The sequence below is a fragment of the Mastomys coucha genome, unplaced genomic scaffold, assembly GCF_008632895.1.
Source record: "Mastomys coucha isolate ucsf_1 unplaced genomic scaffold, UCSF_Mcou_1 pScaffold10, whole genome shotgun sequence".
NCBI lineage: Eukaryota > Metazoa > Chordata > Mammalia > Rodentia > Muridae > Mastomys > Mastomys coucha.
In genome coordinates this window covers 118,107-142,450 of record NW_022196892.1, presented here as the reverse complement: position 1 = coordinate 142,450, position 24,344 = coordinate 118,107, and the positions used below count along the sequence as shown (strand labels likewise).

At 40.8% G+C, this 24,344-nt stretch overlaps 1 protein-coding gene across 2 annotated transcripts in view; it reads left to right on the top strand.

Moving 5' to 3' along the window:
* LOC116072665 (platelet binding protein GspB-like) overlaps positions 1-22,321 on the top strand; it is a 30,044-nt gene extending 7,723 nt beyond the window's left edge. For both annotated transcript variants that reach the window (XM_031344157.1, XM_031344168.1), the window contains 5 exons: positions 2,849-2,910; positions 3,303-3,361; positions 14,371-14,661; positions 18,580-19,130; positions 21,831-22,321. In XM_031344157.1, the coding sequence (XP_031200017.1) occupies positions 2,849-2,910; positions 3,303-3,361; positions 14,371-14,661; positions 18,580-19,130; positions 21,831-21,981 (1,114 nt within the window). In that variant the 3' untranslated portion in view covers positions 21,982-22,321. The remainder of the gene's footprint in view (positions 1-2,848; positions 2,911-3,302; positions 3,362-14,370; positions 14,662-18,579; positions 19,131-21,830) is intronic.
* Positions 22,322-24,344: the final 2,023 nt, after the last annotated feature.

The window sequence follows — 24,344 nt, the reverse complement described above, 5'->3', positions numbered from 1 at the left end:
AACTAGCTGTTTAGGCGAGGCTGGTCTCAGACTCAGATGTGTCTGCCTCTTCCTTCCTGGGACTAAAGGATTAAAGATGTGTGCCACCACCCTCCAGCTTGTTAGGAGGTTTTATATTCATTTTTTATATTAATGAAAATGCTTGAATATTGTATCTTGTTACATAGTGACTATTTTTTGTCTGTTTTATTTATTTATTTATTTATTTATTTATTTATTTATTTATTTATTTATTGAGACAGGGTCTTTCACTATGTAGCTCTACTGGAGCTTACTATGACCTGGAGCTTACTATGTAGACTAGGATTGACTCAAATTCACAGAGATCGTCTTGCCTCTGCCTCCCAAGTGCATGTGCTACCACACCTAGAAATACTGCTTAGTTTTAAAAGTATAGATACTAGTTTAATTTTGATTGACAATGTAATTCATAACCCTTTCTAAGTATTCTCACTCTCCTGCTTATATATGTTCTTTAAACTGTAACATTTTTGTACATTAAAATGTTACAGTTAACATAGAGTTTGAAAAACCAGGTTGTCTCTTGGATCATGCAATGTTTCTGGTTGTTTTTTAAATTCATCTTTATTAATTTATTTTTATTTTATGTGCCCATATGCATACCTGAGTGCGTGTTTGCTTCCACTCAAAGCCAGAAGCCCCGAAGAAGACGTTGGATCCTCTGGAACTGGAATTACAGGTGGTTGTGAGCTTCCATACGGGTGATGAGAATCAAACTTGTGTCCTTTGCAAGACCAGCCAGTGCTCGTAACTATGGGACCATCTCTCTAACCTCTTAAATTGCTATTTGAATAGTCCAATACATCAGGTTGCCATGATCAATAAATGATGTTACTGGGTACTATTTTTTATTTTTTAAATTTCTGCCCTCTCTGAATTGTTTTGCTGCTATGTTAGTCAGCTGTGCATCTGTGCACTCAAACTCCTGAAACAGATGAGAGGAGTTCAAGTTTATTTTGGCACAGGGCTTCGAATGTTTCAGTCCAAGGCTGTCTGGGCTGTAAGCCTCGGTAATGGGACCTTGTGGCAGAGGTGAGTACTCTGCTCCCAGAAGCAAGAAAGCCGAAAAAGATGGAGGACACCTAAAGGCTAACACACCCTTTATAGGTGCACCCACAGGGGCCTACCTCCACAGCTAGGCCTCACCTCTTTAATAGACAGGCCAACTGTACGCACATATTAACTTTTTTTGAGGCATAGAACTAATGTATTTTGGGTGATTTAAATTTCAAGAAGACGTTAAGAAAAAAAAAGTAGTGCTCTTCAAGGACTTTTCAGGCTTTGCTGCACATCCCTTTAGCAGTGGCCATTGGATATGGTCTGGTCTATACAGTCTTCTCAACGACAGTGGTGAAGCCCAGTGTGGAGTCTAGGAAAACAGGACCGACAGCCACCCCCGAAATCTGCAGCTCTTAGTTGCCGTCAGGAAGGAACAGCTGAAGGACTGTGCTGTTCTGTGAGTTCTGGCACAGTCTGTGAACCATAAGGACTCGGCATTACACAGAAGTGCTGTGAGGCACAGAAGCAGCCAGGCAGTGGTTTCAACACTTAATGGACTATTAAGAAATGTTACAGTTAACATAGTGCTCGAAGGCACCAAGAATGTGGTGGTCCGTTCTGTGAGTGCTGGCAGAGCGATGGATCCAGTTCATGATCTATGGAACCAGCCTCTTTGTAGACCGCATCACACTCAGTGAAGTGCCTCCAAAGGTCATGACAGGGATAGAGCTGTGGTACCTGAGGGACATGGGCAGATGAGTGAAACAGGAGCACTAACTCCAGGAGCACACAAATACGAAGGCAGCCATTACTACAGTCACCAGAGTGGAACATAGGGAAGAACCCAACTCTTGTGTTTGTGTGTGTGTGTGATGTGTGTGGTGTGTTTGCTGTGTAGTGTGTGTGTGTGTGATGTGTGTATATGGTGTGTGTATGCTGTGGTGTGTGTGTATGTGTATGTGTGTGGTGTGTGTGGTGAGTGTGTGATGTGTGTGTGGTATGTGGTGTATGTGTTGTGTAGTATGTGTGATGTATGCTGTGGTGTGTGTGTGTGTGTGTGATGTATGTGTAGTATGTGTGTGGTGTGTGGTATGTGTGTGGTGTGTGTATGTGGTGTGTGTGCTGTGTGGTGTGTATGTGTTTGTATGGTGTATGTGATGTGTATGGTATGTGTGTGATGTGTGTGGTGTGGTGGTGGTGTGTGTATGGTGTGTGTATAGTGTGTGTGATGTATGTGATATGTGTGTGTGGTTTTTTTTTTTTTTTGGTTTTTCGAGACAGGGTTTCTCTGTGTAGCCCTGGCTGTCCTGGAACTCACTCTGTAGACCAGGCTGGCCTCGAACTCAGAAATCTGCCTGCCTCTGCCTCCCAAGTGCTGGGATTAAAGGCGTGCACCACCACGCCCGGCCTGTTATTTATTTTTTTAAAAGATTTATTTATTATATGTAAGTACACTGTAGCTGTCTTCAGATACTCCAGAATCTGAAGGGCATCAGATCTCATTACGGATGGTTGTGAGCCACCATGTGGTTTCTGGGATTTGAACTCAGGACCTTTGGAAGAGCAGTCATTGCTTATAACTGCTGAGCCAACTCTCCAGCCCATGGTTTTGTTATTTTAACCAAGGGCTGAATTCTTTACGTTTCTTCTACATGAGAAGAAAAGTGAGGACCATGACAGTTAACTGTTGAAGAACACAAGTTCTGATAGTTGTTGATACATTTCTAATGTAAGGTACACTGTGAATTCAAAATCAGAATTAGAATACTTGGTAAATATTTTCATATAAATAATAAAATAAATACCACCTTTTTTTTGAATGCCGCAGTGGAGCAATACCCAAGAAACAGCAAAATCCAGTCTGTAAAAAATCCACGCAGAGCAGTGCAGGTAAGATTTTTGATACTGAATTACTCAAGGTGGTCCTAGCCTACAAAAAAAAACGAATAAAAATTTTAAAAGAGTGAAGGTGTATGTTTTAGTTGAATTGTTTATTAATTTGTTTTCTAACATTTGGAATTCAGAATTTAAGAAATTATTCCTAAAAAAATTGAAATATGAAACTAATATGTCTGATAATTTTGGCTTATTTAGTTTTGACCCCAATATCTTTGTATAAATAGGAAAAATATTTTTAACCTAATACATTGTAGTCACAGTATCATAAATTGGACTTGTAATAAAAGTAAATTTTTCATTTAATTTTTATGATAAATGTAATATATTTTGCCCCTATGAAGTTCAGTGTCACTAATGTCACTATGTCATGCCTTTCATTCCAGCACGTGGGAGGCAGAGGCAGGTGGATGTCTGTGAGGTCAAGGCTAGCCTGATCTACAGAGTAAGTTCTAGAACAGCCAGAGCTACACAGTAAGAGCCTGTCTCAAAAGAAAATACATCATCATCACCAACAAAGCCCAAATGTCATTATGTAATAAGATACAGTGTTCAAGCATTTTCAGTAATTTCTCCCAGCGCAATTTAAGTTGTCTGCTTTTTGCTCTCTAAACTTCCCAGTTTGGAACAGCATCTGCATATTGTCCGGCTCTCACCTTAATCACTTCTCATTCCTTGGTGACTGTGTTCTGCCATAATATATAATTGGCTCACTGAACAGTTTTAGCAATGTAACCTGTCCCTCTTGTGGCTTGCTTGGGATCGAAGACAGGGATCTGTGAACTTTCTACATGAATCCTCACTAGGTCTACCTCCCATACTGGTTTTCTTTCTTTTTTAAAAAATTGATTTAGGATATGTTGGTAATATTAATTTTCATGTTAAGAGATATTAGGGAAAAGTAATTGTTGCTTCCTGTTAATTTTTGTTGTTAGATGTGGAATTATGTTTGTGTGGGTTTGTTGAAAGATTACTTTCTTGCTTCTTCTAGGGTGTAGTTTTGCTCCTTATGTTGGTGTTTTCCATCTATTATCCTTTGTTGATGTTATTCTTAATCAGCATAGGAGATGATGTGCATGGTTTACATGGCTATAAAGCAAGATGTCCACAGCAGTTGAAGAGTTGAGGAAGTGACATCATTCTGAACTTCAAAGTTGAGTCTGGCTAAGAGTCTGACAGCAGGAGGAACCCTGCAGTTTGCTCTTTCTGCGACCGTCCTTGCAGCAGCATCTTTCCTACTTGCCTTGCTCTTGGGAAGCACACTTTTCAGGGAGTGAAGAATGTAGATGAATCTGAACAATGTGCTTCGCCCGAGACGAGGTGAGGAGGGTCAGTTCTGCTATAGCCACACCGGTGGCTTTCTTCTATCTATATATCTATAGACTATCTCAGCATAATATTATTAGACCTTTCTTTGTGGTGATGAGGATAGGCTGAGGCCCGCCATGCTGCAGAGAACAGTTTCCATAGATCTGGCTGGCTTCCTTCAGCCAGGACTTTTTTATTCCTACCAACTTCAGTTAAAATTGTGGAGAAAAATCTTTGTCTTAAGTACATTCTCTTGGAACTTTTGTTAGTGCCATTAGTTCAAGAAAAAGAACATGATATTTTTCTTGACACTGTCAATCTGATTCTGCTAACAATATCAATTTTTATTACTTTGATAGTGTACAATTAGGATTATTGTCATTGTATGTAGCAGTCTATTGTTAGCCATTCAGTCTTTTGTTTTGTTTTGTTTTGTTTTGAGACAGGATTTCTCTGTATAGCTCTGGCTGTTCTGCCATTCAGTCTTGATAAATGTCTTTCTTATAATATTTGAAATGTACAATATTGGAAGTAAGAGCTCTTATATTAATTGCCTATCAACAGTCTATTTAATATTCACTTTAGATAGTCTCTCAAAGGAACACATTATAACCACGTACTCGTCTTATAAGTGTGATGTTATATTTTTCTATTGTTACAAAAGATGTTTTGCCTTTCTCCTTTGAAACAGATGACAATACTGAATATAGCTCTTTACCCATGTAGGAATTCACATATTTGGAAATATAGTAAGTAATTGGAGAATGCATAGATAAGACATTAATACTTGTGTAGTGTGGTCTTATATAGATACTATATCATATACTTAATGCCTGCTATATCATATAGTTATCACAGCAGATTTACAGACTATATATGCCATTATAATGTATTTTGTACCAATTGCTCACTTGGCTATTCAGAGAGCTTGAATAATTGGTTTGTGGTATTGATGAATAAGTCTCTGACTATTAGCCTGTCTAATTATTGAGCATTCTCTTGTCCCTTAGCATAGAATGATTTGGACCCATGCAACACTAGCATCAAAGTAGATATCAGTATCAGATCAATTCAGATCATTTAATTACATATTGCCTCTAGTACAGAGTTCTTCTGGGGAGCCATATTATGTAGTATAATAGTTTATCCTTATATTTTTGGTAATTCAATGGTAGCCAATACCTGTTTTTAATTATTAAAGTTTAATTTTTTCTTTATTCTTGAGAATTTCATGCATGAATACAATTAAATATGATTATTTCTACCCCCACTTTCCCCTCCATGCCTTGCCATATCCTCTTCAACATGTCCCAGTCCCAACTTTATGTCTTGATTTTAAAAAATAACATACTGCGCGCAGTTAGTGCTGCTCTTCTGTGCATGGATGTGGAGCCATCCTCTGGAGCATCACCAAAGGTTCTCATTGTGGTCACAGATTTTACACAGGAAAAATCAAGTGAAGAGTATCTATTATAGAGCATGTTCTAGTAATCACACTTAGCCACTGCTTGGGAGAGTTTACTTGATTTCTCCACATGCTGATTTCCCACTGTGGCCTTCCCTGGAAGCTACTACCCCAAAAGAGTTGCATGCTCGTATTAATTTTGTTCTTTGACAATTTCTTTTTTAAAATAATTGTTTACTTTATTTATATGAGTACACTGTCGCTGTCTTCAGACACACCAGAAGAGGATGTCAGATCCCATTACAGATGGTTGTGAGCCACCATGTGGTTGCTGGGAATTGAACTCAGGACCTCTGGAAGAGAAGTCTGTACCCTTAACCACTGAGCCATTTCACCAGCCCCCATTCTTTGACAATTTCATACATGTATATAATACATTCTCATCACTCTTTACCAAATACCCTTTCTTATCTTCTTCTTTTCCCTGTCAACCACCCCCACCATCCTTTTACCAGATTCATAATTTGGGATTTTGTTTTGTGATTCATTTAGTTAGTCAGTGTCTTAGTCAGTGTTCTGTTGCTGTGAAGAGACACCATGACCTCAGCAAAATCATTTAATTGGGGCTGGCTTACAGTTTCAGAAGTTTAGTCCATTATCATCATTGTGAGTAGACATGGTGCTGGAGAAATAGCTGAGAGTTCCACATCTGGATCTTTAGGCAGCAGGAAGAGAGAAACTCTGGGCTTGGAACTGAGTTTTGGAAACCTCAAAGCCCAGCCCCAGTGACAAGCTTCCGCCAACAAGGTCACACCTTCTATTCTTTATAGATCGTGCCACTGTCTCGTGACCAAGTATACAAATCTATGTGTCTATGGTGGCAATGGGGTCACTTTCATTCAAACCACCACAGTCAGGGCCATCTGTGTAACCATGAGACTTCCACTATTCCCTGGAGCCTGGTGAGGCATGTAGTTATCATCAGAGGGCACAGAATTGAAGACAGGAACTCTGTTCTCTCTAATTCTATCAGTAGCAAATAGTCTAGCGGTGAGGGTGCTTCCCGAGCCCCTTATTCCATGCCTGACTGTTGGCAGTCCATTCTTTTGTGGACTCAGTGTGGGCTCCATTGAGTGGGTGCACTCAGGTGCTGAGAGTTCCTGATTGCAATGGCTGTGTCTCACCCACAAAGGATGGCATTTTGTGTAGCCCTTTCCCCACCTTTTTTCTGTTCCTTCTTCTGCAGTGTCTCCTGAGTCTTCCCTCCCCCCCCTTTTACTTTGCAGTTGGTTGGCTTTTGTTTTCAATGACTATACTCCTTTCTTATTTTTTATTTTTTGAGAGAGGGTCTCTCTATGGAGTCCTGGCTATCTTGGACCTTACTATGAAGAACAGGTTGACTTTGAACTCACAGAGAGGGGTGGCGAGATGGCTCAGAGGGTAAGAGCACTGACTGTTCTTCCAAAGGTCATGAGTTCGGATCCCAGCAACCACATAGTGGCTCACAACCACCTGTAATGAGATTGGGCGTCCTCTTCTGGTGAGTCTGAAGACAGCTACAGCAAATTATGCCAGAGTGAGTGGGGCCGGAGGAAGCGGGGTCGGAATTATCCCGCAGAAGGTCCTGAGTTCAATTCTCAGCAGCCACACACATGATAGCTCACGCCATCTGTACAGCTATACACATAAAATAAAATAAATCTTAAAGAAAAAAAAAACTCACAGAGATCTTCTTGCCTCTGGCTCCAGAGTGCTGGGATTATTAAAGGCTTGCATCACCATGCCTGGCTAGTTTTCAATATCCTCCTCTTCCTCCTCCTCCTCTTTCTCTTTCTCCTCTTCTTCTTTTCTCCTCCTTATTTATTTCTGACAGCTACACATTCCATTTCTTTTGTAGACAGACTAAAAGCATCTATAAGATTAATATTTTTTCCAGACAGATTTTCTTTGTGTAGCCCTGGCTTTCTTAGAACTTGCTTAGTAAACCAGAGTGACCTCAAACTCAGAGATCCATCTACCTCCGCCTCCAGAGTCCTGGGATTAAAGGCATGCACCATCACACCAGGGTTAGACATTCAGAATTGTAAGGAACTGTAGAGATTAGGCAAAGTGCTCTGTAAGACATTGATTCATGGTTCACACTCTGCCCAAATGGCTGTTCTGCTGGAGAATCTTAAATGTAAACAAAAGCAACATGAAAATACACTAAGAGGCAGAAATACATTTTGAGAATTATTTCTTAATTCTCAGCCTAGTAGTCTTTCTTATTTATCCACAGGTAGGCACATATTTTAATAATATAGTAGGTAAGACTGTGCAGTGAAGCCTATTGAAGATAAGAGTGCAATCAGTGTGACACCTGTGGGTGGAGGTTCTGCTGTCAAGAATGACAACTTGAATTTGATCCCCTGGAACAAGCAAGCTAGCTCTGTAGCAGAGGACAGGGATGAAGTAAAGGTGATGAATGGAATGTGAAGAGGAACAACATATCAAGTCACAATCTGGGTTGTAGAAAATTGTTAAGTATTACAGTTTGCAAGACTGACAAAGGTAATATATATAAAAATATCAAGATACAGAATATTGAATATATTCTAAAGGCTAACCAAACCTGGTGCTTTTCTGGTGGTTTGTTTAGAAAACTTGAAAGATTCTGAGTTTTTTGTTAAAAGATGTTACAGGATCTCTATAGCCAGTAGACTTGTGGTATCAGTTGCTTCCAGAGAGAACCCACTTAGAGCTTGACTAGATATGGACAATCTAAAGGCTATAAATTGTACAGTCTTTACTGATGGATAAGCAGTGGGCATAGTGAATCTTCTGCCTTGTTTTAAAAATTTTAAAATGGAATGTGTAGCTGCTCTTCCAAAGGTCATGATTATTCCAAAGTTATTATTTTTAATTTTGGATAAAGCATATGTGTCTGCACATGGATATGTACACTTGAGTGCAGGTGTCTACAGATGCTCCAAATCCTCTGAAGCTGGAGTTACAGGTGGTTGTGAGATGCCTGACATGGATGGTGGAAACCGAGTGCTGGGAACCAAAATTTGATCCTCCAGAACAGTAGCAAGTGCTCTTAACTGTGGAGCCATCTCTCCAACTCAGTAATGACTTTGCTTCTGTTCAGGTAGCAAATGTTATATAGTTCCTAAAAGGTGTCTTAGTTAGCGTTTCCATTGCTGTGAAGGGACAACATGACCAAGGCAACTTTTATAAACATGGTTAGCTTACAGTTTCAGAGGTTCAGCTCATCATGATCATGGCAGGAAGCATGGCAGCCTGCGGGCAGACGTGGTGGTGGAGGAGTAGCTGAGAGTTTTATATCTTGATCTGAAGGCAGCCAGGAAGAATCTGTCCTCCACGAGCACCAGGCAGAGGCTCTTTCACCCTGGGTAGAGCCTGAGCATAGGAGGACTCAAAGCCTGTCTACACAGGGACACACTTCCTTCAACCAAGCCACGCCCATTCCAACAAGGCCTCACCTCCTCCTAGTGCCACTCCCCATGGGCCAAGCAGATACAAACCATCACAAAACCATTACAAAGGATATTTCAGTTTAGCCTTCAGGTCAGGCAGTTTGTGCAGGTAAATTATTTCAGGCTTTGCCAATATTGGCCTTTGCTCTTTCTGCATGGATTATGAGTCAGTTTTCATGTCTTACAGATTGTGGTAATTGAAGGCAGAAAGTGCTAATTAGAAATGTTCAAAGGTTAACTTGCAATTAAATAAATAAGGAAATACCATTTAATGTGTAACTAACCTTTTCCCAGATTTTGTTAAAATATTCAGCTTGCTCATTATTGTATGTCTTTACTGTGGAGGTCCTCCTGCAGATTTGGACCTCATATCCCCAGGTGAAAACCAGATGATAGTAATATTGATACTAAGGTAATATTCTTGTAAGATTAATTTTTTTTTTGCTATACACTTTGTTTTTGTAGTGTTTCCTAAAATTCACAGTTGCCTTCCTATCAATGTTTCATGTGGAGAGTTGATTTGGGGGAAAACATTTTGTAGTTGTGGCATGCATATATTTACTTTCATAAATTCCTAATGACTAGTAAGATACTTTAAAAAATTATGTTATATATGTGAGTATACCATCTCTGTCCTCAGACACACCAGAAGAGAGCATCAGATCCCATTACAGATGGTTGTGAGCCACCACGTGGTTGCTGGGAATTGAACTCAGGACCTCTATAAGAGCAGTCAGTGCTCTTAACTGCTTAGCCATCTCTCCAGCCCCTGTAAAATGCTTCTGAGGTAGAGGTGGCCAAATAAGAGAATAAATTGAGATGACAAAACAGCTTGGTGGTTAAGAACACTGGCTGCTCTTGCAGAAGACCAGGATTGTTTCCAATCGGCTACTCCAGTTGCTGGAGATCCTAAGACTTCTTTAGGTCTTTGTGGGCACCTGACATATACACAGAGCACTTACATGTAGGAAAAATACTTATAACACATCTCTGAGTTCTAGGTCAGTCTTATCTTATATAGAGAGTTCCAGGATGGCTTGGACTACATAGACTCTTTCTCAAAACAAACAAACAAACTAACAAACAAACTAAAACAACAACAACAACAACAACAACCAGAATGGATTGGAACATACCCAGTGACTGGACATTTATATTAGAAATAGTTCTTCCCACATAAAGCATATTTGATATCTAACCAAGAATTATTTGGGTAAATCTACAGTTGAGGTTTTTTTTCATGTGCTTGTGTGTGGTGTGTATGTGTGTGCGCACACATGTGTATGTGATGTGGGTACATGTGTGCATATGGATGTAGAGGCTCAAGGCTGATCTTGGATGCCTTCCTCCATACCATTGCACTTCAGTTTTTGATGGAGTATGTCTCATTGACCTTGAAGCTCACACTGGTTTTGGCTGGTTTGACTAGGCAGCCTGCTTTGGATCCTCTGGAGGATCAGGTTTATAGGTTGGCCACTATTCCTGCCTACCTTTTCTGTGGGTGTTGGAATCTGAACCCTAACCTTTATAGTTCATGGGAAGTGCTTTATCTACTGAGCTTAATGCAGGATGATCTGTAAATTAACTAATATGTTTTTGCTAATACTCCCATGTAACTAAGTGAGTTCCAATGGAGTAGGCAGTTATTGGTTTGGAATCTCTCTGGTGCTTTAAGCTTCACAGAAGAGCATAGTTGTGTTGTCCTCAGACACCCTAATTTTACTAGAACATAGGTTTTAAGAGAACTTCCCTATTTCTAGTTTTTCTTTTGTATTAAACTGACATTGAAGAAATTGTGGGAACTTAAACATTTATAATGAGTGTGCCTGGTGCCTGTAAAGATCAGAAGCAGGTATTGTATCTACTGCAACTGAAGTCACAGACGGCTGTGGGCCTGACCATGTGGGTGTTGGGAACCAAACCCGGGTCCTCTGGAAGTGTAGCAAGTGCTTTTAACCACTGAGCCATCTCTCCATCTTCCATTCAAAATAAGTTAAATTTCTTATGATACTTGAAAGTTATTAGTTAACTTATTTATTGAGTCATGGTTTCACTGTGTAGTCCTGAATGGTTTGGAACTCACTATGTAGACACACACAGGGGTCTACCTGATGGTGGCTCCCAAGTGTTGGGATCAAAGTCATGTACCAGCACTCCCTGCTTTCTCATCCATTTGTATAGGGAAGGTTCTTGGTCAATTCAGGACATGAAACCCTTAGTTTGGAAAAAAAATATTGATTTGTAAAATGTTTTAGAGAAAAAAATGTGATGGGACCTTTGAGGAAATAAGCTAGGGAGTGACTAGGTTACAGTGACAGTGAACAAATGACTTACTGACATTTTATTGTTTTCTTGAAGTAATGACCACTCACATAAAAGATTAAAATCTGGTCTCCATTCTCCAAGGTCTTGTTGGGACATGGGAGACATTTTTAATGTAGTGAAATGAAGGTGCATTTTGAGGTTATTGTTTCCAGAGCTGTCACTACAGAAGAAAGTTACAACAGATTGTCAGCTAGTGACAGTTTCCTCCTCTGGACAACATCTCCCTCAAGGGGAGGAGGGAAAGGCCATATCTGAGAGAAGGGAACTGCAGGGATGTGGCTCTCTCTAGTTCCCAGGAGACTATGTGACAGCCAGCACCCTGAGAGAATCTGAGAGTACAAGTCCAAGTGCTCTGGGGAGGTTGATTTAGCAAATCTAAATGGGTCTGGATATGGATATGTAAAGACATTTCCTTCAGCTAGTTGATTCCAGCACTTGGGGGGCAAAGGCAGGCAAATGTCTGTGACCAGGCTAGCCAGCTTGGTCCAGGGAGCCCCTGTCTCACCTCAACAGGACTTCAGGCTGCAGGCCATTCAGTCTTTCTTTCTTTCCTTCTCTCTCTCTCCCTCTCCCTCTCTCTCCCTCTCTCTCTCTCTCCCTCTCTCTTTCTCTCTCTCTTCCTCTCTCCCTCCCTCCTTCTTTCCTTCCCTCCCACTTCTCTTCCTTCCTTCCTTTCTTCCTTCCTTCCTTTCTTCCTCCCACCCCTCCCTCCCTCCCTTCCTCTCTCCCTCCCTCCCTCCCTCCCTCCCTCCCTTCCTTCCTTTCTTTCTAAAGATTTATTTACTTTATGCATATGATTACTCTATCTGCATGTATGACACACGCCAGAAGATGGTTGTGAGCCACCATGTGGTTGCTGAGAATTGAACTCAGGACCTCTGAAAGAGCAAACAGTGCTCTTAACTGCTGAGCCATCTCTCCCTTGGCCTTTTATTTCCTATTTATATATTTGATAAAACATTTTGAATATAGAAACATTAAATAAAATATAAACCATTCTTAAAGTATCTTTATAATTGAAGTATCTTTTCCCTTGTAGTTTTTAAAAAAATTATTTTATTTTATGCATTTCATCTACATGTATAGCTGTGCATCATGTGTGTGCCTGGTGCCTTTGGAGGTGAGGAGAGGGCATTAGATCACCCTGGAACTGGAGTTACAGGTGGCCATGAGCTACTATTTGAGTGCTGGGAATCGAACTCAGGTCCTTTGGGAAAGCAGCCAGTACTCTTAACCACTGAACCAGCTCTCCAGCCCATCTGTGTAGTCCTCACGCTCTTGTTTATGTGATTAAGGAATGATCTAAGTTGAGTTCTATTAAGTACTTGAAGTTGTGAGCAATGTGACAGTGACGGCCACTGGGTTAGAGGCAAGGATAAGGGGTTCCTTCTCAGTGACTTGAATTTGTAGTTTCCTATTATCAGTCACTCATGCCAACTAGTTCTGCTTCATGGTTTCTAATTGTCCTGAGGACAGAGTACAGAGACAGAGAACAGAGTTGCAAAATCCACCCAGTCTGCCTTAATAGACTCGTTCTACCAGAAGAGAACCTATGGGGTAGTGCATACAAAAATAATTTTCTACCTTTCTTTATCTTAACATAGCCTATGAGTAAACAGCATGAAAATTTTTATGCATTGTCTTTAGTGGAAATTAGAATATATGAGAACTGAACTTAAAACAGACAGACTGTAAAGATGCATCACACTCCTATAATATGTAGCTTAAAGTAAAATTTAAGAATTGATTTCCTTTTTGATTTGTATTTATTAATTTTTGCTCTTACTCATTCAAAGCTTGCCTGATTAGTTAGTGATCTTAGGGAAAAGGACTAGTATGCAGAGTCAGGGCTCACTATGATCTAGGTAATGTGAGGTAAAACTATTTTTGGATGAGAATTCCTTCATGTATATATATGACAGTTTCCTCCTTTGGACAACATTTCCCTCAAGGGGAGAAGGGAAAGACCATGTCTGAGAGAAGGGGACTGCAGGGATGTGGCTCTCTCTAGTTCCCAGGAGACTGTGTGACAGCCGGGGCCCCACATGGAGACTAGGCTGGCCTCATGCTTTTGCCTCCCAGTGCTGGGATTAAAGGCATGCATCACTATGCCTGGCTTCTTCTGTAATATTAAAAGATCATCTAATTTAATTAAGTGTTGTGGACCACAGTTTTAACCCCAGCCTTTGGAAGGCAAAGGCAGACAGATGTCTGTGAGTTCCAGGCTAGCCAAGGCTGTGCAGTGAGACTCTTGTTAAAAAAGAGAGAAAGCAAGCAAGCAAGCAATAATTACTTTTTTAAGTTTAGCACATAGTGGCATATCTATTCTAAATAACATTGACAAAATTAAGTTTGTTACCTCATGGTCTTCTTTTAGTCTAGGTTGGGGTAAATGATTTCCACATTCTTTTAAAATTATTTTCTGGTGCTAGGAATTGAACTTAGGGCCTCACAAGGACTGTACCTCTGAGCCATATCTGCAGTCCTGTTTGTTTGTTTGTTTATTTTTATGTATGTGAGTATACGGTAGCTGTACAGATGGTCGTGAGCCTGCATGTGGTGGGAATTGAATTTTTAGGACCTCTGCTCGCTCTGGTCAACCCCACTCATTCAGTTCCCACTTGCTCTGGCTCACAGATTTATTTATTATTATATATAAGTACACTGTAGCTGACTCCAGATGCATCAGAAGAGGGCATCAGATCTCATTATGGGTGGCTGTGAACCACCATGTGGTTGCTGGGATTTGAACTTAGGACCTTTGAAAGAGTAGTCAGTGCTCTCTTACCCACTGAGCCATCTCACCAGCCCCTGCCCTGTTTATTTCTTAATGATGGACCAGTGGGTTGTGAGTGGCCAAGCTGATATGAAGAAAATAACTGTGCTATGAGTTCATTTCTGTTTGTTCTGTGTCCACTCCCCTCAATGACTGGTAAGGATGAAGGTGCTTTAAAAACCAGTACTCCAAGACAAAAAACATCTAAAGCCAGGAAAACAAACCTTCCACCTGACCATCTGCAAAAGACATCTCAAGAACAAAAAGAGAAAAGGAAATGTGATGAAGGACATAGACCTGCACATTCAGGGTGTGCTCCTACGAAAACAGTGGAGGAAGCCCAGCAAAGTGAACAGCTTAACAAAGTCCTCAGAAACAAATTAAGGACATTTCCTGAGCCCTTTGAGAAAAAGCCACCACCTAGTATCTCTAAAGGAAAAGCACACTTAAAGGTAATTCCCCCTAACTTAAAAGATAATGTGTTTGTGAGGGAAAAGATGCACTGGAGAGACTGTCCCCATTGTATTGCAGATACTATAAAAAACCCTCAGTCTTGAAAAAGTCCTGGCATCTCCTTCTTGTCCCCAGTCCCGGGTACACTTGTCACTTAGCCTTCTAAGGCTTAAGGAAAAATAAATTAGACTATGAGAACAGCAAATTAGAATGAGAACATACTTTAAATATTTTAAAACAGTATTATTTTATGTGTATGAGTATTTTGCCTGCTTATATGTCTATGCATCATGTGTATGCAGTGTCCACAGAGCTCAGAAGAGGGCATTAGACTAAAGTTGCAGGTGGTTTTGAGCTGCTGTGTGGGTGCTGGGACTCAAACAGGGGTCCTCTGGAAGAGCAGCCAGTGCTCTTAACTGCTGAGCCATGTCTCCAGCCACCTCAACATATTGAAGGCAATTTTATAACAATGCAGAAAGCAATGATGATGATGATGATGATGATGATGATGATAATGATTTCTAGGGTATTTATAGTTGAAAGGAACCAACGTATTTGGTATACGAATGATAAATCTACAAACCAAAATATCACTAATTGAAAATTAGATATTAGATATATGCATAAGCTAGAAAGTCAAAAGGACAGTGGTTATACTTCATAATGTATCATGAGCCTGAAATAAAAGATGGCGTATTTTTGAATTCAGCTAATATAAACCAAACTAGTACAAAGCTGGGAGTAGAGGCTATTACCTGGTAAAGACAGTATGCTACGTGAAAGAGCATGGTTTTAGACAGACACTGTTAGTTTTTCTCCTCTACACTCCAACAGAGCATTAAATGTTGCATATGGGTTACAGCAAGACAGAGGAAGCTGACAATGACCCAGGAATATTTCCTGGTTTTGGAAAAAGAAACTTCACCTTTTTTTTTGGGGGGGGGCAGCTGTTTGTGGATTTTTCTCTGCCAATTTTATTCTGCTTATAAAAATCCACATATACCACTGTGCTATTTATTAATGAAATTGTATTTAGATATAGGTTTTATTTTTGAGAAAACATTTTGTTATTTAGCCCTAGCTAATCAGAAACTTGCTGTATAGGCCAGACTGGCCTTGAACTCTCAAATTACCTTCAGCCTCTGCCTCCCCAGTGCTGGGATTATGTAGGGTTATTGGGGTTCTGCATCTGCTCTGCCACAGGGCATGGCCACTGGGGAGGTGGGCAGGTGTTTCACAGCTCTACGACACTGCTCTTGGGGTGGGGAAGTATAGTCTGAGGTGGGGGACAGCCAGAGCTGGCTGGGGGTCCTGGGCCTGCAAGGAGGCTTGGGCTGTCTGGTTCTCAGGCTCTCAACACCCAGGCGTAGCTGGGAGCTGCAGAAGATTGGAGCGGGAGGCCTGCGGGCTGGATCTAGCCAAGGGTTGGGGGTAGGGTGAAGCAGGGAGCTCTGGCTTCTCCCTCAGGGATAGTCCTTGGCTTCTGGTGGTGGCAGGCTTGGCTTGGTGGCTGCCATGGCTGGGAAGGCTTTCTGTAGGCGAAGGCCTTCTCCAAGGCTCTCCACATGGGCCTGGGGTTAAATACCTTTGGCAGGGAGGAGTGTCTGGGAAGGAGAGTTTATTGGCTAAGTCCTCCTGGCCTTTTGGCACCTCATTAAAATGGAGATCTATCTTGAGGCTACATGACCACAGGTCACATCCTCCACCTGTGGAGGGGTTTGGGGCATTGCCCTTATGTGACTGATGACCACAAATCTATGGAGGGCTGTGGTCTCGTGCCAGAAGCCTGGTGTCTGGGAATCATGTGAAACACCGACCATCCCTTCAGGGTCACTGGGGTTTCTAGCCTTAGCTCAACCAGGAACCAGACTGCCTTTCACGGTTCTACAGGATTAAAGGTGTGCACTGCCTCGATGTGATCTGGATTAATTTTTGATGTCTAAATACAAGTTGAGGAAAATATTTTCAGAACTTTGTATCCCAAACATCTTCACTGTTTCAATTTTCCACAAGGTGTATGTCATGGTAAATTAACCTGGACATACACCGTGTGATTAAAAAATAAAGGGAGATGATAAAGTGTTATAAACATAGGGTTTTTTTAATTGTCTTAAGACAGATTGCATAATGAGGAGGAAATAGTGAATGAGAACTATGAAAATTTATCTAAGATTAACAAACACCCCATCAAATGCATGCATTCATTGTGCTTAGAGCTCATTTCTCTTATTAGAACCACTCAGATCATTCACATGACCACTTTAAATACTCTAGACAAGTATACATACTTCCATGGTTTTATTATTAATAATCTGCCTTAACATTTTGTTGCATCACCTCTTTACACTATTTGAATTATTTTTGGATTTTTTGGAAAACTTAGCATTTAAAATTGGCAAATTTGGTATTTGATGGTAAAGTAGGAGGTTTAATTCTGAGATACACCAAGTTGTCAAATTATTTGAAAGTAACAGTAGATGAGGCTTCTCATCAGTCAAGCAGCATGAAGTTAGTTTGTGAAACTCACACCTTTTTTTTTTTTTACTTTTATGTATGTGTTTGAATGTTTTGCCTGCATGTATGCCTGTGTACCATATACATGCTTGGTGCTCTCACCGAGGTCAGAAGGGATTGGATCCCCTGGAACTGGAGTTTCAGACAGATGTGAGCCCCTGTGTGGGTGCTTGGAACCGAATCCAAGTACTCTTAACTGCTGAGCCATTTCTCCAAGCCCCAAACTCACGGTTCTTAAATTTAGCTGATTCAGTGGGTTTTCTGGGTAACCTATCGGAGTCAGCCTTTTAGAAGTTTATCAACCAATGGGCAACACCAACTCATCACTTAGAATGGAGCCTTCAGGCTTTGTTCACATAACTTCTACTGTATGCAGATGATGGTGCTGAAGCAAGCCATCACCCGATATCCCTCAGCTGTAACAGTCATGGTTAAGGAGAGAGAGGTTGGAAGGGATCTCCAGGTCCATACTTGCAGCTCAGCAGCTGCCCTCTGCTGTGGGTAGTAGCACATGTTGTTAATGCAACTCAAAGGCTACCTTCACTGATTTGCTATCCCAGGATTCCAGTGAGCAATTGTGAAAGACCACGAGGAAAGACTGGTGTAGTGCAGAAGGGTGAGGTTCCTTTTATTCCAGAATCTCTTTATTGTCACAGTCTCTAAATCTGGTGATTAATGTAAAATTTAGGCCATGCAGACTGGAGAGGATATACTTTGTCCTTTTCTTGATATTTCTTCACATCACTAAAGAAGTGAATGTGTTTGGTAGCAAAAAACAAACAAACAAACAAACAAACAACCCCCCCAAAACTCCAAAAACCAGGTTAGGTTTGTTTTGTTTTGAGACAGGGTTTCTCTGTGTAGCCCTGGCTGTCCTTGGACTCACACAGATCAATCTACCTCTGCTTTCTTTCTTTCTTTCTTTTTCTGTTTCCTTTCTTTCTTTCTTTTTTTTTTTTTCAGTTTTTCCAGACAGGGTTTCTCTGTATAGCCCTGGCTGTCCTGGAACTCACTCTGTAGACCAGGCTGGCCTCAAACTCAGAAATCCACCTGCCTCTGCCTCCCAAGTGCTGGGATAAAGGCATGCGCCACCACTGCCCGGCTTACCTTTGCTTTCTAAGTGCTTGAATTAAAGGTGTACCTGCCACTGCTTAGCAGCAAAGGAAAGATTTTTAAAAGCCAGATGGAGCATGTCCCCTTTTAAGATTTCTGAAAATTCTGGGTCTTTTACTCAAACATAAGTGAAGCTGAGGTTACAAAATGTCAGTGGTCTGTACTGATAAAATTAAAACACAAATATTTGTGGACTAAAATCAAGACCATGGTACTAACAAGTAATAAAACGAAAGAATCTATAAAACTCCCTTTTAATGAAAAATAACACAGCTTGAATTTCCTTAAAGGTTGAAGAAGAGAACTACCGACTCCAGGATGTACCGGATGTAGTGCTGGAGAACTCTGATGACAGAACAACTTGTACTGTTGCTTCTGCCTCTGCCGCTGCTGCCGCTGTTTCTGCTTCCACTTCCGCAGAGATTGCTTCCACTTCTGCTTCCGCTGCTTCTAATATTGCTTCTGCTGCTTTTGCTTCTGCTTCGGCAGCTTCCACTTCCGCATCTGTTGCTTTTGCTTCTGCTTCTGCTGCTTCCACTTCTGCTGCTTCCGCGGCTGCTTCTGCTTCTGATGCTTCAGCGGCTGCTGCAGCTGCTTCCGCTTCTGCCTCTGATGCCTCCGCTGCCGCCGCCGCCGCTGCCGCTGCCTCTGCTGCTGCTGCTACTTCTGCTGTGGCCTCCTCCAACACTACCATTAATGCTGTGGTCGCCGCTGCTGTCGCTGCTGCTTTCGCGGCTGTTACTGCTACTGCTGACCACAAAGGCAATGAACCAACTCCTCAAAGGCACACTGGGGCTACTAATGACAAGGATTTTGCTCTTAAGGAAAAAGAACACGATAAGTAAGACCATGACATTAGTTTAAAATAGATCATCATTTTGACTTACAAAACAAGCTCTCATTTTGGCTAACATTCATGGTGATCACATTTTTCTGTACTTTGTAAGAAATAGGCAGGCATTGCTCACTCTCAGAAACTTTTAAATAGTTTGATCCCATTTTCTAGTTATATTGAAACAATGTTATATAAACATAACCATTGTAGCTGGCAGACAGGAGGGCAGCCTTGTCTGTGGTTAATGAATTTAATGACACAGAAGTCAGACAGTTGTTCCTGACCTAGAACCCAAACTCACTCACTCCATTTCTACTCAGGTTGTCTGCCACAGTGCCTCATGATGCACACAGATCAGCCTCCTGTTTTATCTCTGACTTGAACTAGGATTTTTCTGTCCTTGTCCCTCCTTGCCAGCCACACTGAAGACTCAGGCATCTCTCTGAACTTGCAGGTTTTCTATCTCACAGTTGCCTGCCATGTTCTACTGTCTCCTTAGTTCTTGCTTACAAGCCATATTTTCAGCATAGCCACTTGGTCCTATTGGACAATGCTCCTTCCACGGCACCCTTACAGTACATAAAAGTTTATTTTCCTCCTCTTACATACTATATGTCTGTTTTTCTGTCTCATTTATTGTTATTCCATGTGTACTTCGATATCAGAGTAGACTTTTCTCTGCTTACAACTATAACCTCATTGGTTAGAGAGTGGGCTAGCATACAGTAAGAAGCTACTCAAAGTATATTCATTGTATGAGTAAATGACGTTTACCTTGAGTGTTGTTTTAAACATTAAACTAATTGTCACTTTAAAAAGTTTGTTGTGCATCAATTCTCAGGATTTTCATTTAGTATCATCGTTAAAAAATTCTGATGACCTTTTATAGTGACCAGAGTAATAATTTTCCATGTAGACAGAAAGTTCCAGCATTGTAGTTACTAACTCTTACTTACTTTTCTGCCTGCATTTATACTCGTTTTATCTGTGGCAAATAAATCAAAGGGATAACAAAAGTCATTTATAAAATCACTTTTAACAAAGTAAAATATAAAGTAAATATTTAACAAAGTAAAATATAAAGAGTAAATGTTGTAGGAGCTGCGTTTGGAAGTGGGAAAAACCTCCAGGAGGTCCCTGTTGTTAGGATAAGCAACACTGTGGCAACAATTTAAGATTCACCATCAAAAGAGACTTCAGTGTCTCCCACAAGACATATTTGAAGTTGTGGGTGCCTGTGGTAAGGGAGAGCTGTATTGGTCAAGCAGAGGTCTGACATTGAATCCTGCTTAATTTATAAAGTGTTCTGTGAATAGTGATACTAATAGACGTGCCAGTTCCAACCAGGTAAGGAGGTTGATATCTGGGAGGCATGGATTTTAAAAGTGAGCAGAACGACCCCATAGCTTATGTTCAGAGTTATACTAATCAACATTTTACTATGCTGCTCTGAACTCTATTGTCATGTTTTAAAAGGAAGGTTTTGCTTTGAAGACTTTTTTCATTTGCTGTAATATTATATAGTCTGTGCTCTTTTAAATGTAATTTTGGGTTAATATTATATTTAAAACAAAACAAAGGTGTAGCACAAATCTAATTATTAATATTATTCCTATGTCTAACATTCATTCTTTGGCTGGGAAGATGGCTCAGGCAGTAAAATGCTTGCTATGCAAGCAGGAGGACCTGAGTTCAGATCCCCAGCACCCAGGAAAAGCCAGGCATTGTAGGATGCTTCCACGCTTCTAGCCCTGGAGTGGGAGAGGGTGGAGTACTGGCCAGTCAGTGTGGTCAGTTGGTGAGCTTTGAGCTCAGTGACCCTTGCTGTCTTAACAGACAAGATCAAAGCAGACAACCAGTGTTGGCCTCTGTTCTCCACACTTTCACAGCTTGCAGGCAGTGACTTCTCTTTTTTTTCCTTTTTTTAAAATAATTTTTATTAGATATTGTCTTTATTTACATGTCATATGATTTCTCCTTTCCTAGTTTCCCCTCCAAAAAGAAAAAAAAAAAAACCAAAAACCCCCAAAACCAAAAAAACACCAAGAACAAACCCCTGTCCCCTCCCCTCTCCCCATGCCTGCCACCCCACCTTCTCCCACTTATTGGCCCTGGCATTCCCCTACATTGGGGCACAGAACCTTCACAGGGCTAAGGGCCTCTCCTCCCATTGATGATTGACTTTGCAATCCTCTATTATACACATGCTGCCAGATATAGTCCTTGGTTGGTGGTTGAGTCCCAGGGAGCTCGCAGGCAGTGACTTCTAACCATCTGCACAATGTGTACAAGCAGCATGACACTCATCTCTAAGTGCTTGAGGATTTTTCATTTTTCCTCGTAAGATGTTTGAGTGCCGTGTTCCTAGGCCTTGTGCTTACACATGTTTGTCCTGATGAGCTCCTTTTAAAATATTTTACTCTTCTGTAAAGCCTTCCTCATGCCCAACTCCATGTTCACCCATCAACTCCTCTATATGCTACCTGTTCTTATAATTAGAAAAACACATCTTTCATTGCCTCTAGCTGGGATATTTTAATCTTTTTTAAGTGAATAAATGAATTAAAATGTGGAAGATAGGGTTTCATCCAATTGTTTTTTAACCTTGGTCAGTAGAGTTACTAAAAAGAAACAACCAACCAACCAAAACCAAAACAAACAAAACAAAACAAAACAAAAAAACTCACTTTTATAATTCTCTTAAAGGAGTGAACCTGCCACACATTTGATGGAAATGAACACAAGTGAAAATAAAAGCTCTTTTCCCGGAGATTCCATGCCAACCTTTGAGAAGTGTGCTATGCTACAGGTGAAGCAGAGCTGCGCCTGCCAACTCCATCAGGATGAGCAGAGGTAATGACGAGATGCTTTGTTCCCTGTAAAGGAATATTAACAGCGAGCAAATGACTATAGTAGTCACTCAAAGCAGGGGGACACTCAGCTGTACCAATGCAGCTGGAAGGCTGAGATTGGGACTGGTGAACCAGGGCTCTTCCCGGAAGCCCAACAGCTTGGAGAATGTTCACTCAGAAGCTTTGGAGGAGGTGACAGCTATAGAAGGATGTAAGAATTAGGTTTCTCTTATTAAAATGAACGCTGTGGAGTATGCATATTTGCATGCTTTCGGAAAGAAGAGGGAGATGAGTATGGGGCGATGTCAAACTTGATTTGTTTAACATTGGAATACACAGGCCGGAAAGCAGAAATGAAAAAAAAAAAGTCTTCTTAAATAAAATAAACCATTTTGGGCAGTAAAATGTGCCCTAATGCCCAACAAGATGCAAGACCATTGTGGATGGTCTGCAGTTTTTCAAGGTAACAGTAATTACAGCATTTTACTGTGGGCTTTTTTACAGAAATCAAATTTAAAAGACATATAATAATGTAGCCATAGACTGTATGACCAAAATAGTGAGGATTGTTTATCTGATTCTGCCAGTTAATTTTAAACACAATTTAAAAATATAACTGAAAATCAATTATTTCTGTCATGTTTGTCGGCACTATATTAGTTAGGTGCTCAGCAGAAAAAGGTGGCTATGATATGTATGTGTAGAAATCTGTCACCCAGCCAGTCAGTGGTGGCGCATGCCATTAATCCCAGCACTTGGGAGGCAGAGGCAGGCAGATTTCTGAGTTCGAGGCCAGCCTGGTCTACAGAGTGAGTTCCAGGACAGCCAGGGCTACACAGAGAAACCCTGTCTCAAAGGAAAAAAAAATCTGTCACTTGTGTTAGTTCTCCAGGCTCTGGCCTTTCTTTTGACTATACAGGACTCTCTCACCCTTGTTGATATTTCCAAGTGTTATGAGATCTTGGTAAAGTATGTTGGATATTTATAGTCAGCCTCTTGTCCTTAGAGCTTCTGCTTAGAAAGGTGGGGGTGGGTAGTTGTTGGTAACTGTGGTGGTTTGAATGCGAATAGCTCGAGCAGGATCATGTATTTGAATGGTTTCTTGTTGGTGGAGTGTTTAGGAATGATTAGGAGGTGTGGCCTTGTTGTAGGAGGTTAGCCACTAGGTCTGGGCTTTGCAATTTCAAAGCCCACATTAGACCTGGTCTCTCTTTCTGGTGCCTGTAGATCAAATGTAAGCACTTAGCAGCTGCTCTAGCCCATGCTCTCCTGCCTAATGCCATGCTCCCTGAAATGATGGTCATGGACTAACCCTCTGAAACTGGAAGCAAGCCCCCAGCTTAATACACTGGCTTCTTTTCTGCACTGGCTTAGTCATGGCGACTCTTCACAGCAATAAAACACAACTAAGACATTCTCTTTAACGATACTTATATATGATTGACATACAAATGATAGCCTCACATTAAACTATTAGGCTGTGAGTTCTTTCAGTGATGCAATAAAAGGCCTTCAGGCCAGCTAGCATACTGTGTAGAAACAATCCTGTCATTTCTGTTGCTTTCCATAACTGATTAAAATGCAAGTTATATTAGCTTTATAGTTCCATGGATTTTGGGTACAGGCAAGTCTTTAATGAATGTTCAAAAGTAAACTCGACAGTCAAGCAGAAGGGATTATTTGGAGATTTTAACATTCTAAAGTAGAGAATGCTCATTAGTGACTTTGACATCTGCTATATGCTGCTGAACAAACATTTCTTGAAAATCTAAATGAACCACTGACTTGATTAATATTTCCTGTTGAGAATTTTTTTAGAAAGAAATTTTTTGGCTTACTGAAAGCTGGGTTTTAAATCTCCCAAGTATCAAGCTTTGAAAAATTTCAAAACTTGTGCAAAATTTAGAAATAACTATTTATGAATTGAAAATGAGTGATAATTAGATTAACCTGCTATTATATCACTTAATAACACTTCTGTGATGCCAAAGTTCATGGGACTGATTCTGGGTCTACCATCGACCAGCTATATGTCTTTGCCTAGGATCCTTTGTAAAACATCTGCTATGTTCCCTGCCTCATAAAATTATGGAGGGCTTTATTATTTTTGTATTTAAAAAAACTTTTTTTTTTTTTGGAGACAGGATCTTTCCATGTAGCTCTTGCAGTTCTGGAATTCATTACCTAGGTCTGGCTGGCTTTGAACTCACAATACATCCACCTGCTCTGTTTCTCAAGTGCTGGGAGCACAAAGTGTGCTCCACCATGCCCAGTTATGGTCATTCTTGTCGACGTCTTCCTCCTCCTCTTCCTCCTTCTCCTCCTCCTCCTCCTCTTCCTCCTCCTCCTCCTCCTCTTCCTCCTCTTC